The sequence below is a fragment of the Phascolarctos cinereus genome, unplaced genomic scaffold, assembly GCF_003287225.1.
Source record: "Phascolarctos cinereus isolate Bilbo 61053 unplaced genomic scaffold, phaCin_HiC Scaffold_2;HRSCAF=192, whole genome shotgun sequence".
Lineage (NCBI taxonomy): Eukaryota > Metazoa > Chordata > Mammalia > Diprotodontia > Phascolarctidae > Phascolarctos > Phascolarctos cinereus.
In genome coordinates this window covers 116,565,634-116,582,586 of record NW_027555625.1, presented here as the reverse complement: position 1 = coordinate 116,582,586, position 16,953 = coordinate 116,565,634, and the positions used below count along the sequence as shown (strand labels likewise).

The 16,953-nt window shown below is 35.1% G+C and overlaps 1 protein-coding gene across 1 annotated transcript in view; it reads right to left on the bottom strand.

Moving 5' to 3' along the window:
• The window catches only part of MEIS1 (Meis homeobox 1), a 153,973-nt gene that overhangs the window by 56,566 nt on the left and 80,454 nt on the right, over positions 1 to 16,953 (bottom strand). Inside the window, 1 exon segment of the mRNA XM_020985419.2 lies at positions 14,723 to 14,868. Coding sequence (XP_020841078.1) covers positions 14,723 to 14,868 — 146 coding nt within the window.

Genomic DNA, 16,953 nt, shown 5'->3' with positions numbered 1-16,953 from the left:
TGGTAAATTAGATCCTAATTACATTAACAGGGATTCTGCCTCCCAGCTTAAATTTTACATGAGCACTCTGTAAAAATCCAAAAGCTCTGCTGTGGTTTCTTTATGAGCTGGTGATTACAGCTACTTCCTATGCGGTCACTAAATATTCTGTTTACAAATAAATGAAGAAGCTTTGAGCCAACTTGCCAGGATAATAATCCATTTTTTCTCCCCCCTCCCCAAACCCTTGCCACATAAGCATGGCAACAATCAGAAGCCCTGGCTTCATCTAATTACGCTATCACATAATTTCACAAATTGCCTTTTCACTGGGGAGCCAAGTGCAAAACACGCTCACAGTGGGATTTCAGGCAGCAGCTCTCATTTACTACTCATTCCTTGTTAAATTAAACACAAAAACACCAGTTGTGTGAAAGAAGTCAAAAAGAATTCTTGCAAATGAGATAGATAAGTGTATCTTATATTTGTACTATTTTCACAAAAGAAATCGTGAAATTAGCAATATAAGTCTTTCATTTTTCCAAAGATACTCCTACCATTATACACAAGCTAAGAGTTTGGATGGAAAAGGGTTTTATAAGAATGTAAACTTTATAGCAATACAAAATGGTTTTGGGTTGAAAACTTCTTTGCCATCATAAATTTTGATCCTTTGCCCTTCCCACTACACTAAATACTTTGCACTATAACTACATCTGAACATCTGTTACATGTATTAAGCAAATGCCACTACTTAACTCAAGGGCAGTAATAGTAATACTGTATTTCTATTCTGGCTACTAGGATATTAAATTCCATTCATCTTTAAGACTTCTAAAATGTAAAGATGTTTGATAAAATTGATCCAATCTCAGGTGTTGTCTTTTAAAATATTAATGCCTTCTATATTTATGAAAAGTAAATGCTAATAATTGTAATCTCCCTCTCCTCTAGTCCTTACAGCCAAGAAACTAAATGTAGAAGAGGGATTCAGGGAGGAAGACGTTTGAGGAAAAGACATTATTAGTGGGAGTGAACTTGAGGTTACGGGACTATAAGGTGACATTTTTACATCAACAACCAAACACAGACATTGTTAATTAAAGCTATTCCTTTTGCAGTAGAGGAGCCAGTAGGGTCAGGTACCATTTTTACATCACCAGCCAGTCCTTTATGCATGTAGATTTGCCAGCATTATCTGCACAGGGAGAAGAAAACATTAGCAGCAGCTGTCTCTGTGCTTTTACATTGAAAATTCTATTCATACAGACAGGTGGAGTAATTTAAAAGCCAATGTGGTGTAATTTGGATGTGACTAATGCCACTGTTTACTAAAATGCCACCATTACCACTGTTTATGGAAACATTACTAAAATTACATTTTATTCATAAGAATTTTAGGATTCTGGTTATTACCAGCTTTAAAATGTTCAGACCCCAGAGTCATACCCTTGAGCTGTGGCTTAATTCGCCTGGGTTTAACAGCCTGCCACACTGAGGAAACTACTGTTGGATTCCAGTTTGGTGAGTAATCGGACCTGCATAAGCAGTTTCTTGAATCTCCATAAGGCAAATTAAAGACATAGCTCTTTGGAGTGCTGGCCATGTGACATAAAGAAAATCTTCAAGGAGGTGAATTCTCCGTTAGATGGTTTTGTTAGGATTTGCATTAGGAAAGCTCCTTCACCCTAAAACCATTTCCCTGTACTGTTATTAATAGACACAGATTTGGTGCTACACAGTCACAGAGAGGTGGCAAAGATGAACGCTACAGTTAAACAGCCTTTGAAAAAATTCTCAGTGCCCTTGCATGGATTTCCCAATTGTCAAAATCATGACATTAGTATGGTTAGAAATTCCTATTGAGTGCTGGAGAGGGAATTCTATTCAACACAAAACAAAGAAAAGCTCATCCTTGACAATAATTTAACTTATAATGCTTAACAGATTGCTTTGAAATTCATACCCAAATCCCCTGCTTTATGTTTTATTTACAATAAATAAAAAGTTAGATAATGGAACAATGAAAAGCAGTGTGTTGCAGTAAACAGAAAGCTAGCCAGCTAGGAAGACCTGGGTTCAAGAACTCTGACATGCTAGTTGTGAGACCACAGACAAGTCACTTAACCTCAGTACTCCAGGCAATTCTCTAGAAATTACAGACAAATTGCCAGCCAGTGGAGGGGATTTCAGTGGGGGGATTTTCTACTCAAAGAGGAAATCATACTGATAAAATCAAAGGTGTGGACTACAACCATGATAACTACTACTACTACTACTACTACTACTACTACTACTACTACTACTATTACTACTACTACTATTACTACTACCAATAATATTAGAAGTATACTTTTTACTCATAATTCCACTATTAATTTTAAATCTCCAATATGAAACTTGTACCTATAATATCATATTTAATTTTAAAAATGAAAGAGTTATGATTTTGGATACTTATTTATATAATGATAAATCTCTTGTAAGTAATTCTACATAATAATATTTTTAAAGCTTTTCTACTTTTTTATGGGAACTTTTTCCCAGTAGAATGTAACCTCCTTGAAGGCAGGGACTGTTTCATTTCTCTTTGTAGGCTCCTTGACTAGCACAGTGCCTGATACATAACAGGTGCTTAATAAGTGCTTATTGATTGATTGACTGATTGATTGATTAGATCAGTTATCTTTAAAATAATAGAAACAAACTACTTTTGTATTCTGGTAAATGATCCTTCATTCATTAAACTTTCTTCTGTTATTCATACTTCAAAGGCCAACCTGTCCACAAATTTAAAAAAAATGAAACAAAAAATGAAATAAAATAAAAACCTACTTCCTGAACATACTTAAGCATATGCCAGTTTCAATGGGCCACCCATAAGACATAGAAATCTCATGGCTGAAGCACAGCACAAGTGAATAGGAAGATGGACATAAAGTTTTTGTGAAGATGTTTATAACTGAGTGAAAAGACTAGAAGATCTCGTTAAAATACCTCAAAAGAAACACATCAAAAACTCAAAAAGTTACAGAAAAAGAAGTATTTTGCAAAATATCTAATATACATAGTTTTGTTAAGACATTCAACCATAATATTCAAATTCAGCTGAATGGTTAACCCAAACAGTATGTCAGCCTATTTGGTTCAGATATGCGGTTTCTTTGGTGTTTGGAACTGGAATTCCTGACAAGAAAGTTCCCATTATCAGTACAGATGGGCAACTGTCCTATAAATGTCAATCTTGAGAGTTTCCTGGGGCACTCAGAAGTAGTTGACTTGTCCAGGGTCATAGTGTACGTCAGACAGGATTTGAAACTAGGTCTTCTTAATTCCTAGACCCATTCTCTATACATTGTGCTTCACTTGCATCAACTCATATTTTAGTATAGTTTTAATCAAACCAAGCGATTTTCATCTTATCTGATTTTAAAATGCAGTAACACCAAAAAAGTTAGATTGCATGAAGTCAAATCTTTGAGGTTTACCTTTTCTTTATATGACTTAAATAATGAGCAATCAATCTTGTATGGAGTATCTACAGTAATTGATACCTACAGTAACTTGCCTAGTGTATGCTTTAAAATAGTGGGAAAACTAGCAGATTACTTGAGTTACCTTTGTCAAGATGATGCTTATATTAAGATAAAGTGCTGCAAGGACTTAAGGGATGATTGGGACCAGTAGGTTAACGTCAAGGAAAAGAGCAGTTTGCCTCTCAACTAGTCATTCCTCTGCCCTAGGCTCTCTTTCTTTGCCTACCAAAAAAACAAGTGCTTCATCTGAGATTCTCCCTGGTTTGGGCACAAGTCTATTAACCATTCAATTCCCTGTAATATTCCAGAGGCAAACAAATGTTTTATAGGCTCTAAGATGCCCCAACGTAAGAAAGATCATTGGCATGAGCATATGTAAAGATGAGCTAAAGTGTCTCTGCCCAGGACTAACTGCTCTGATGCTAATCTTCACCGTAACAGTTAGTGTTATGCTGGAACCTCACCATAACACTTTGCTATGAACTGAGGGTTCCAAACAGGTCAGTGTTTGCCCCTGTAGAATCAAAAGAACTCTATTATTTGGAGGCCACACAGCTTGGATCCAGAGGCTTCAGGATTCTATTACTACTACATAAATAAGTAACAACAAAATCGGAGCTTAACACATGGTCATTCAGGAAATGCAAAGGGACAAAGGATAATCATTTTGCTGTTGGTCTTGAGAAAGGCTGGGGAAAGCCAGAGGTTTCCCCAGAAGGAAAGAAAAGATACATCACACATACACACATATAGATGTGTGTGTGTATGTACATGTACACAGATACACTGCTTTTGCTGAGAAAGGCTTGGGATCATATACATGATTTCAGTCAAGTTTAGAGATAAAAGTCAAGATAAAGACTACAGACCTATACCTCATGACATAAAGATTTATTACAATATTAGGGGGCAAATGAGATCTTGTCTAAAAGTGAATCTGGTTGAATTTCTCTTTCACCCAATTTCTTATTTCTATAAGGTAAGGTTGTTTGGATAGCACTCCTAAATATCTGAGGAAGGAGATACAAATATTTTCCTTGAAAATCACATAAAATCAGTTAAAGTCTAATGTTATTGATGATTATACCTGTTATTTATATGGCGAGTTAAGATTTGAAAAGTGCTTTATAAATATTATCTTATTTTAGCCTCACAACAACTCCAGGAGCTAAGTGCTATTATAATCTCCATTTTATAGATTTCAAAATTAAGCCAAACAAAGCCTAAGTGATTTGCCCTGGGTTGCACAGCTAGTAAGTATTTGAGACTGGATTTGAATTCAGGTCTTCTTGACTCCTAGATCCAGTAGTTCAGCCCCTGTTCCACTTAGCTAACTTCATGAAATCTATGATTCAAGTATCTGTGATATCCCATTGCAAGTGTTCCCTCTTTTGATGAACATTACACCTTGTCTGTACTTTGGTAGACTGACTTTCGGGTTTGCTGTGGCTGAAAACAATAACAACATAAAAAAAACCAAACCCATCACTCAGCAAGTACTACTTCTACACAAGGCCTTTCCTGATTCCACTCACTAGTTACATATTTCCTCCCCACAAAAATTGCCTTTATCTATTGTGAATGCACCTATATATTGACATATCTTCCCCAATAGAACATACGTTCCTTGAGAATAAGGATGGTTTCCTCTCTATTTTTGTATCTCTAGCACCTAACCTAATGCCTGGTACACAGCAGGCACTTAATAAAGGTTTGTTGATTCTGCTAATGAGCCTATTAAAATTTAAGCAGATTGGCCCTTGGACAAAAGACATATATAGTCCATTACTGAGCCAGGACTCATAGAATTTCCAGTTTGGTTAGACCTGCCAGAGCTTGTGCTCCAGTGATATAACACAGGATAGGGCACAAGATGAAGACTTTAGTGGAAGCCAACTGGTACCAGAGGGCAAAACATGTCTGCTACCCCAGTTTCAGTTCTTGAAGTAAACTAGAGAGAAGGATTCAAATATTTATTAAGCCTGCCCAGTATTTCATCAAAGATGTATTATTTCTAGAAGAAATTGTTATGTCCCTATAACACTTGGTCAATATTTAAACAAATTTATTTACTTGGTTGATTGAGGAAATTCCCTCTACTAATAGAGATATGCGACTGTTGTGCAACTTGAAGTCTTAGAGTGTTGCCTGCAGAATTAACAACTGAGACCTTATGACAAGTATGTATAAGAGACAGGATTTGAACCAGGTTTTCCTGACTCCAAGACCAGTTCTAACCACCAAACTATGTTGCCCTTTCATTAAAAAAAAAGTTATTTTCATCAAATATCAGCAAATTAACAATCCAATTCTATTCCCAACCTAATATTTGGTTGATTTAATTATATAACTAAACAATTTTGTTGTTATTTCATGGGTTGCCAAGGCCAAAAATTTCATCACCAGTGACCAGGCTATTGGATATGATACTGTCTGCACTTAATTTAGATTCATCCTTATAGTATAGACTTAAAACATCAAAAAGATATTTTTTAAAAAATAACTTCAGAAACAAAAAAGTAAATATGAGAAAAATTTACCACTTTCCTAGACTCAACAAATACCCTCTAAAGAAGAGACAAATAACAAGTTAAATAAACTAATAGTTGAGAACAAAAAATGTCATTGGCACCCAGGGATATAAAATAAATTTTTAAAAGGGCCACAAGATGTTTATAGCTTATGACTTAACACACACCTACATAGATAAATTTTGAATTTAAATGTCTTTTTAAAAAAAAAGATTGTCTCTTAATTTTGTTATTTTTTATTCTTCATCTGCACACTATAATTAACCCAGGTCAGAAGTGCAAAACTGGGAGATAGAAGAACACAGGATCAAGGAGGGTGAAGCAGGGTGCAGAAGGCCAGGAGAAATCTTTGCCAGGTCACTAATGGTCTCTGGGGCCCCAACTTGGAGAACACTCTACTGCTTCCTTTGATCCCTCTAATTCACAATGATCATTAGTATTAACTCCAATTCTTCTGGGTGAAGAATTCCATCTGTAGTCTCTTTAGTTTATCTGACTTAAGTAAATCCATCAAACATACCATTAGTGTTCCAAAAACTATTTGAAAAAAAATTATAGCTGCCTCTGAATCAGGCTCACCATTAAAAACAGTATATACATAAATACATATATGTACATGCCTATATACACACATATATGTATGGTTTATGTCTATGCATAGTTTTTGAGCTTGAATGGTCTTAGAGGTCATCTAATTCAATCTATTCATTTTACAGATTAGGAAACTTGGCCTAGGCCCTAAGGGGTTAGGTGACTTGCCAATGATCAAACAGTGTCATCACAGTTGAATTGTTTTTTACCCAAATAATAACAGACTGTTCTATTTATATTTATTTTCTAAAAAAAAACATTTTCAGTTGCCCAAAATTTCCAAATATTTTGGCGCAACTCTTCCAATCAGAGTTTAAACACAACAAAGCCAAGATGATATAGAATGTCCAAGAATTAAGACAGAAGATTTAAATGGAACAACGTATGGTTAAATGGATAAAAATTTTTTTTTAAAAATAATTATATAATATGTACCAGGTATTGTGTCAAGAGATGGGAAAACAAATACAAAGGTGAGACAGTTCCTCATTCTCAACAAGCTTTTATTTTAATAGGAAAAGACAACATAAATAGGGGAATGACTACTAAGAAAGGGTGTTTCGGACTGGAGAGTCACAGAGATGGTGAATTGAACAATAGGGCATGCTTACTGAAATGGCCTTTACAGAAACAATGGTAGAGTTGATGCAATTACAAAAGATAGAAAGGAGGAGAGGAGGTGCATACAGGGCATTGGGGTGGATGACAAGAAGATGGCCAGGGTCTAGTGGGGCTGACCACAGAGACAGGACAAGAGTTGCAAAGCTGATCTACTAAATGTTCTGTGAGTACGTAAGAAAAAGTACCTTCACATCCATTTTACAGTTTTCAATGGTTTCATTTTTTTCTTTTTTCTCCATTTGTGGGTCAGATGCTTTGAAGAAGCAACTTATGAGTTGTCCCCACATGCAACCTTTTTTGGATCAAATATATCAACATGAAAGGGGTATGGGGCAAGAGGTGAGGGGGAAGTCACTTTCTCAAATACTGTATACTTCAGTGATTGATGTTTCAGGCAAGAGTGCCCAAATTCAGCCTTCTTGCCAGACAAAACACATTCTCAAGCTTACTGAGAGCTGAAGAATGTTAGCTCATAGAGCATGACAAGAACATTTACTATTAAGCTGGACAGAGCGTGGGTGTGAGGAATAGAAAGACAGAATGAGAGGAAGGAAAGGGACAGTTGACAGAGAAAAAGTGTACGCATTGCACTTACCTTGCTCACTAGTTGGAATACATTACATTGATCCAAATCTACAGTTCTCTTCCTTGCTAACATATCATAAGGCTTGGAAGAGCCATCTCCACCCTCACCACCCTCCTCAACTTGCAAGCAAAGATGTGATACTAAGATACCTCCAATAGAACTAGTTACCCAAAACACAGCCAACACAACATCTGTCTCTTCTAGAGCTTTCAATTCCCAATTCAATTCTATTTACTCTGTCTAAAGATAGCTAGGCAGACCCTCAGGGCACTTTTCATCTAATCTTGTTTCTATGGAAACTCCATTATCAACCTGGAGGATTGTGTAACTTCTGGCCTATTCCACATAGGCTTTATCCACAATGCCAGAAAATCCATTTGTATCAAAAAGTGAGGTGTTAAGACTGTCTACAATAAACCAGTGCCAAGTAGAAAAGTCAGGTCAAAAACAAAAAATAAAATAAAAATTATTATCACCAAAAGACCATTTGCTTCCACATGAAATCTATGACTAAAGCCCAAAGTGAAGTTGTAAAGAAGCAGTTATTTCTACACCAATGATTAACCTCCACGTAGACATCCAAGATTAGTAAAATGCAAGTATTAATTGTTATAAGGTAATAGGAACAATGGTTGACTGAACTTAAATCTTAATCCACGGCTAGTTTTATATTTCAGCAAGGCAATAGAGAAAAAGCATAAGGTTATTGCTTTCGTCCCCTAAGTCTGCAGGCAGACATCTACTTTAACTACCCCTTTTCACCCTTGCTTTTCAGGATTTCTGAAAGAGACAACAGCTCCACGTAGGAGTAGAATTTAAATGAGAGTCAGTAGTCACTTTTCCATGATGGTGAAGTTAGAAGTTGTAATGTGAAGGAAAGAAGGTCAGAAAAGAAAAAGTTTTGATTTTACCTTTAATTTAAAAAGAAAAATAAATGTGTGGCTTTTTACCATATTTTAGTTATTCTTCTGGGTTTTTACTTTACTTTTCTGAGCCCCAGGCATCTATCCATGTAACCTATATAGCAAAATAACAGAGTACATGCAAAACACATCCAGATTAAATGTTATGACATAATAGGTTATGGTGACAGCTGAACTAATGCCCTCAAGAAGCAAAAAGAAACCTTGATATTATATATACTCCTTCTCTTAACCGATTAACCATGATTCTGAAGTGAGTCATATGTACATATATTAAGTACTTTTTAATTGTTTGAAATAATATATCTCTAAGCACATTCAAGCATGGCTAGGAATAAATGATTTTATTTTCCTTCTGATTCCGGGTGTGTGTGTGTGTTTAAATTTAAACAGTATCTTTCAATAATCTTTTCATTCTGGGAAGTAATTTTCTTTGAGGAAGCCCTCTCTACCTCCTGAGTCTGGCACATACTGAACTAAAATTGACCCAGAAGTTACAGTATTGAAAATTTATTTTACTCCTTAAACAACAAAATTTAAAGCTAATTTCCTTATCCTTTTTTTTCTTTCATTACATATGAGTAGGTCCAGTTTTGTTTGTAAGAGACTACAAGCCCAAGAAAGGGGCTTTAGTTCTCTCTTTAGAGTAGTAAAATGTGCTCCTGATTAAATCTACCTGTGGATAACTACAGACCAGCACATTTTTCTTCTTATGCAGCTGGGGTACAAATCCAATAAGGTTTTTATTCAGTGCCTATTCTGCTTCTCTAGAATACAAACTCTTTAAAGCCCTTTCAAAGGCAGATTAAAAAAAAAACTAGAATAACCCAATGAAAGGATTGGCCCATTCCTTTAAAAAAAAAAGTCAGGGACAGGGTGGGGTGAGGGGTGGGAATCCAAGTAATTTTTCTAAAAGGTATTTGGAAGTTTTGAATTTACCTCTTGGTGTTTAAAAAACGACCTATAATCTCCTAAATGGCTTGTGAAAAAATAATTTTTAAAAAATCAACATTAGTTAAAATTAACCCCTTGTAGGATTTCAGAATTCATTCCCTGTTAGATCATAACTATTCCACCTGATCACATAGTTCCCAGTTTGCATGGGATTATAGCGAGAAAAAATGCTTTGTAAACTTTAAAGAGCTATATAAACGTGCTGTTATTATTATCGTTGTTGCTAACTCCTGCTGAAGTTTGAAACTGACTTTTAAAACTAAATAAGACCCTACTTTTAAACCAGAAGGGTGGAATTAGAGCAGCCATTTAAATAACTCCAAAGCTCATATGGCCCCAAACAGTTGCACAAACTTGCCTTTTCAGCTTGAGGTATATAGATGGCAAAATAAATGAAATCAGTATTTCAGCATAAATTAGAATTTACCCTGGATAAACACCTATTCCTGAGACTATATTGGTAGAAGAGGTGAAAGGGGTAACGAAAATTAACCCAAGAATTAACTTCACAAAATACATATGTGGACTTTTCTTTCAGTATTGTGGTGTAAGAACAATTCTCACTCTTTGGGTCATGAATGACTGAAACCTCTTACACTGGATGATGACGATGTCAAGACCGCCCTGTGACCTGCTAGTCAACTAGGTAAAAGCCATCAAAACAATGAAGGGAGTAGTTTAAAGCAATTGGATAACCTATCCTGCCTCTCTGCTGGTTGAACTCTATGGAGGAAAACGAGCTTGGGTGCCCTCTCGGCTCAATGATGCTGCCAGGTTCGGAATCAAAATGTCAAAGATCTGTAATTTTGTCAGTATGAGAGTCCTCTTTCTACTGACATAAAATACAACCTTCTAAAACTTAGTATGTGGTGTCTGTTATTTGTTATGGATATAAAAAAAAATCATCACCTTATGGCCACTCTCTGAATTTAACTAAGCTGGTCCTGACAACTGAAACACAGCTCATAGTTAGACATGTACTCAAAACCCTTCCAATTGGATAGAACTTTTTAAAGTTCATCAGCTGCTAGAATAGCCTTCTAGAACTTGAGATGGCCTGAGAGACCTAGACAACCCAGAAAGGAAAATAATACCCAAGCTAGAAATAAATCAAGAAGTTGATAAATAACAACTTTACTTAAAACTTAAAAGTAAAAGCACTGGCCAGCAATATGTTTGTTCATATACGCATTGCTTAGGAATAGGAAAAGTCAGTGAATATTTTCGTAGCCTGTAAAACTTTTTACAGTATGATCATCTATCTGCAAGACTAATCATGAATATATAACCTATAAATAGCAGGTATCTGGTGGAAGGATAAAAGAAGTAGCTTTCCCTTACTTTCCCACTCTCTTTTCTCATTCTCTCTGAACCAATATTTGATAATATTTTATTCAGTGGCACCTCAGTTTGAAGTTAAATGTAAAGCTTTTTTACAGATCTGAATGGAGGCTGAGGAAAGCCCATTTATTTTATACTTTAGTATAAGCCTAGACTATAAAAAGTAGTTTTATTATGGCTCCGGGGCCAGCCTTGATTTTTTTTTCTAGGTTATTTATAAACTGGTTGGCCCCAGTGATAAAATATCAGCATGGCAGCAACATTGCATTTGACCCATTGTTACCTCTCTTCTCTTGCTAGTCTCAAACAGCAAGACAACTTTGTGCTTCATGGTTCCTAATCCCACTGGGCACCTCTTATGGGACTCAATGCTGGCAGAAGAGGCACACCAGCAAATTTTCTTAGGGCAGACCTTATAAAAAGGCTCTTCTATAGAAGCACAACTAGTATCAGAAAAAGGTTGCCTCTCTGACTAGTAGCTCTAAATGCTGTCAATTTAATAAAATATAAAAATGACTGAAGTCCCATTTTGTTGCCTTATCATGGTAAGAAAGTGCCACTGAATTCTTGAAGGATCAATCATCAAATGAGAAGCCAAAAGATTTCTACCAAGCTAGAAGAGAATCCAATATAAAGGCCTGGTGAAAGACTTAATGTCTTTTTTCCAAGGATCAGACCACTTAAGTTTAGAGAGCCTCTTAAGCAGAAGGTTGGCCAATGGATATTGAGTCTTTTCAGCTACAGAATTTCAAGAAGATATTATACTAAGTCAAAAGGAAGTTAAGATTGGCATCAGCAGAGGAAATACCCCCATTAATGAAATCAGGCATCAAAAAAGCTAGGTGGCAACAATGGATAAAGTACTGGATATGAGGAAGATCTGAGTCTGAAATACAGTCTCAGACATTTGATTGATGACTTTGGGCAAGTCACTTAACCTCTCTCAGCCTCAGTTTCATCATCCGTAAAATGCATGTAATAGTACCTATCTTCCAGGGTTGCAGTAAGGATCAAATGAGATAATACATGTAAAGTACTTGGCAAATCTTAAAGTATTATGCTTTAGTATGTTAGCACAACACTAGTTATTATTATTACGTCTTTGAAGAATTGATGGTATAGCAATGATATTTTGGGATACCCTGTGATAATATCAGCTAAATATTATCGACAACAGCAGTTCTCAAAGTGTAGTCCTTGGGGACCCTTGGGAGTGCCTAAGACCCTTTCAGCAGCCTTTGAGATCAAAACTATTTTCATAATAATACTATGACATTATTTGTCTAATAAAATATTCTTCCTTTTTCCAAGTATATGTCTGTGATGTCAGATTTTCTTCATATGCTTCAGTCAAAACAGCATATCACCATAGATTGAATGCAGAAGCAGATGTGAGAAGCTAGCTGTCTTGTTAGGCCGGAAATTAAAGATATTTGCATATATAATATGCACATATATATGTAATATGATGCCACTCTTCTTAGTATATTTTATCCTGGAAAACGTTGTTTTTCATTAACATATATTTATGTTAACGTATAATGGGTTTATCTGTATTAAGTGCATTCATAAATAGTTTAATTATCAGTTTTAACTTCTAATATAGTAAATATCAACAGACATAACCCAAAAAACCCCCAAAAGTTCTTTTGGGTCCTCAATAATTTTTAAGAGTATAAAGTGATCCTGAGGGCAAAAGGTTTGAGAATTGCTCATCTGGAGTATTCAAAGTTACTTAACATTTGTCCTAAATTTTTTGACAAAACAAAACAAAACTACCTTCAACTTTGAATGGTGGTATGTAGGGTGGAGCATATACGTTACAAAGTTACTACTGCTGCTCTGTTTCCTTAGCAATTCTGCAGAAAAACAATCTGCAATAATTTATTTTCTTGAATGTTGCTGAATGCCTACTCTCTGAAAAAGAGTAGAGCTAGGCTTATCATTAGATTTGCTAAATAGCAAAGCTTTTTAAATGTGGCAAGTATATGTGATTCAATGGCTGATATCCCCATTTCAGTTTACTTTTGTGACAATGAAGGGCTAATTTTGACACAGTAGAAAAACCACAAGTTCAAAGGGACCCCAGGCTAAAAGCACTCACATAAAACTTTTAAATAAATATATAGTTTTACACATGGAAAATAGATATAGGTCAATTTCCTTCTGGCATTTAAAAGTATTTAAACAAATGTTTAATCTTTTACATTAACTTAGGCTGGTATATTTTGAAACTTAATTTTCTGTATCAACTCTGTCAATATTGTCTGTGTGAGTTTTGCTGTTTTTGCTTACCATATATCAATATTATTGACTGTCTTTTGAAATTTGAAAAATATAAATATTTCTACAAACTGACCAGGAATTACTTAAGCAATGTACTATCGATATGAAAATGATTTGTAACCTTAAAGAGTGATATGAAAAACCTACTGTTATAATCATATAAATTTCATCTTGCCTTCCTTCTAACTTATCCTGCATAGAGTATTAAAACAGAATACTTTAAAAATACAAAATATTTGGATTAAAAATGTTTGGTGCATAGAATTCATTCAGAACAATAACCAAACTAAACAAATCCCCCAGTGGTATAGTCAAGTATCTCTAGTTTCTCACATCTCCAGCAGAATTCCTGCAGCGAAAACAGCAATACTCACACAGACAATATAAACTGTTACTCTGTTTGAAAAGTCACAAGGGATTGAACAGGAAGAGCTGACTATATATTGCTGTTTTCCTTTACTGTTCTAAATACAGTGACAGAACTTTCACTTTGGAACTGTGCCTCAAGCAAATGAAAATTCTGCAATAGAAGTCAATGCATTCAAGCCCTTTAAAAAATAAGTTGTGTGATTATCATGAATCACAGTAGCATAACTAGGGTTTTTAATGAACAATTTGCCGACTTCACCAAAACACTGGCAGAAACCCAATCCTATTGTGTAATGAGCAAGCCTCATTTTCTTCTCTTAATGCGATTTGTTAGTAAGAAGCAGTGGAGTTTAGGTGATAAAGGGCTGTCTGGTCATCAGAAAGGTCTGATTTCCAGTTTGGTCCTTGACATATTTTGGTTTTGTAACCTTGGGTAAGTCCTCTTAGTAGCCCAAAATTCTTTGAGACCATGAATTCCAAATAGTATCAGTGGTAGGAGTTTCCATACTGGGATTCCCCTCATACTAATGAAATCATAGGCCAGGACTCCCTCTATACCCCAATAAATAAGCAAACAAACAAATAAATTGTGGGACCCAATATCAAGAATTTAAACAATTCATTTATTACTTCCTCGAATAAAGTCATTTATATACACATTTTACATACAAATGCTCATTATATATTCTTGATCTTGCGCACATGCTAAATTTGACCAAACTACAAAGGTGACCTACAAGCAAAAATCCTCTTTCAGAAGTGATACACACACACACACACACACACACACACACACACACACACACACACACATACACATAAACACATATTATGTATAAACTATGTGCTCACCTTAGTAAAATTTGTGCTAATAGCTATTTCTTTAACTGTCACAAGTCCAGAAGTTATCATACTATCATACTTCTGAACAATTTATATTATTTTCTACTACAAACAGGACACTGTCTATGTTTATTTCACATATGTCATTTAGAGTTCACTTACTGTTAGATGCTGGAACAGCCACGCCCTCATGATATTTGTGGCTACTTTGGGAAAGATGCCACGCTTTTTATGACGCTTTTTGTCCTTATCTGGATCATCATCATCACCTGTGCTGGGGGAAGCTACACTGTTGTCCAAGCCATCACCTGTAAATATAGTGAATCAAATTTTGACTGATGCTACCTTGACATGCTTTTTGTTTTTTTAAACTGCCTTTATATATAAACAAAATCATAAGAGTAGTTGAGAGGTAATAGTGTAATATACTGTTTTGCCAATGACAGGAAAAAAAACTATTTAGTCTCTAAAATAGCTAATTCTGAAAAAAACCTCCACCCCAAACACAGAACTCTCTAATTAAGCAGAATAGCAAATTGATTTAACAGCCAATTTTTCAATTTTTCAGTTTGTGAAGGAACAAAGTAATTAGTGGGAAAATATGGGGTCTTTATTAATTCTATCTTTAGAACAATTTCTTCAACTGCTTGAACAGATAAGTGATTGTCAGCTGATGTAGATTAAACATGGTGCTGTGACAAGTACCACCGTCCTTCTAGGGGAGACAAATTCCATATATTGCCTTTGGGATCAAGTTAGTAGGGTGGGGATGCATATGATGTTGATCTTATCCACCAATGATATACCTTAAGGAAAGTTAAAGCAGTAGGTGAACATTAAGATAATCAGTCAAGTAAGACATCGGAGAGCATTAGACATGAGGTCATAGATTATAGAATTAGAAATACATAGGACCCCAGAGGCCATCTAATCTAACCTCATCATTTCACAGATGAGGAAACTGAGGCCAAGCAATAAGCAGCAGAGCTGACGTCTGAAAACAGGTCCTCTGACTTAAATAGAGCACTTTTTTTAACCTCCTGGCAACAGTCTTAATTCTAAGCCCTGGGTTCAAATCCCAGCCATGATATTTATTTTGTTCTTGTCCATCTACAAAATGGAGCTAAAAATATACGCACTATCTATTCCACAGGGCTTTTGCAAGAAAAGGGTTTTGTAAATCTTAAAATACCATAGAAATATAAGCTGCTATCATTAGGTAGAATTCATTTTCTCTTCTAGTGGTTTAACATATGAAATAAGTTTTCATTTTAAAATAGTGTCAATTGAAATCAAACTATCTTCTAGACTTATAGTCTAGAACATGGCTACATAATCACTGAGGTCTTTTCTACCTCTAAAATTCCATGATTGGAGCTAAAAAGTTGCAGATAAAGTATATTTCTCTATATTAAATCCTGTTTTGCTATTTATTTCCATTATAAAATTGGAGCTGTGCTCCTCTGGGAGGAAAAATGTTGGCCCCATGAGGCAATAAAATTATATTTTAGGATGTAGTAAAAGTTTAAAGCTATATATTTAAAAGAAAATATACTTTCTGAGGAAATAATCACACTACTCAAAATAAATCATAAGCATGAATATAAAGGCACTGTTATTTTTATGTTTGTCACAACAGCAGAAAGGACAAAAGGAAAAACAAGGAAGGACCAATACACTGAATTGCTTAGAAATCTTCCAAACTTATCAAATTCCCTCCTCAATAAGCTGCAGCAGGATAACATGTCTTAGGACCTTAGAACTTAGAAGCTAGTTCCCTAGCACTCTACATTTTCCTGGCTTTTTAGAAATAAACAGGTTGATATAGGAAGAAACACAGAGGTGAGGATTAGTAATGTAGTAGTAAATGAGTAAGAAAGTCTATTGACTGAATATATATAAGAGTAAATGAAATAATAGGGGAGCATGCTATATGGCCTAAAGAAACCAGAAAAATCCATTTAATGGGTTTTTGAGTTTTAAGTATGTGTATATATGCATAAACACGTACACACATATGTATACTTGTGTGTATGTGTGTGTGTATGTGTGTGTGTTAAGAGAGAATAGAATTGTATCAATTTTCTGATCTGTAAATGCTCTCTTAGTAATCTCTGCATGTTTTCTACATAAAATTTTCTATATGAAAAGGTATGCCTGTAATTTTTTTTTCTCACTATACAGAGAGAAACCTACATTTCAGTTTCACTAGGCAACCTACTGAAACTTAAGTTGCTGCTTAACTCACTACAACTCCCCTTGGCCAATAGAACAAACAAACAAATAAAAATGACCAAGAAAGTGTCTTGAATTAGACTGAGCTAAAAACACAACTCCAGTTCATTAAGAAGAATCTTTTATATTTCCAGTATTTGTAATCATGTCCTATCAAA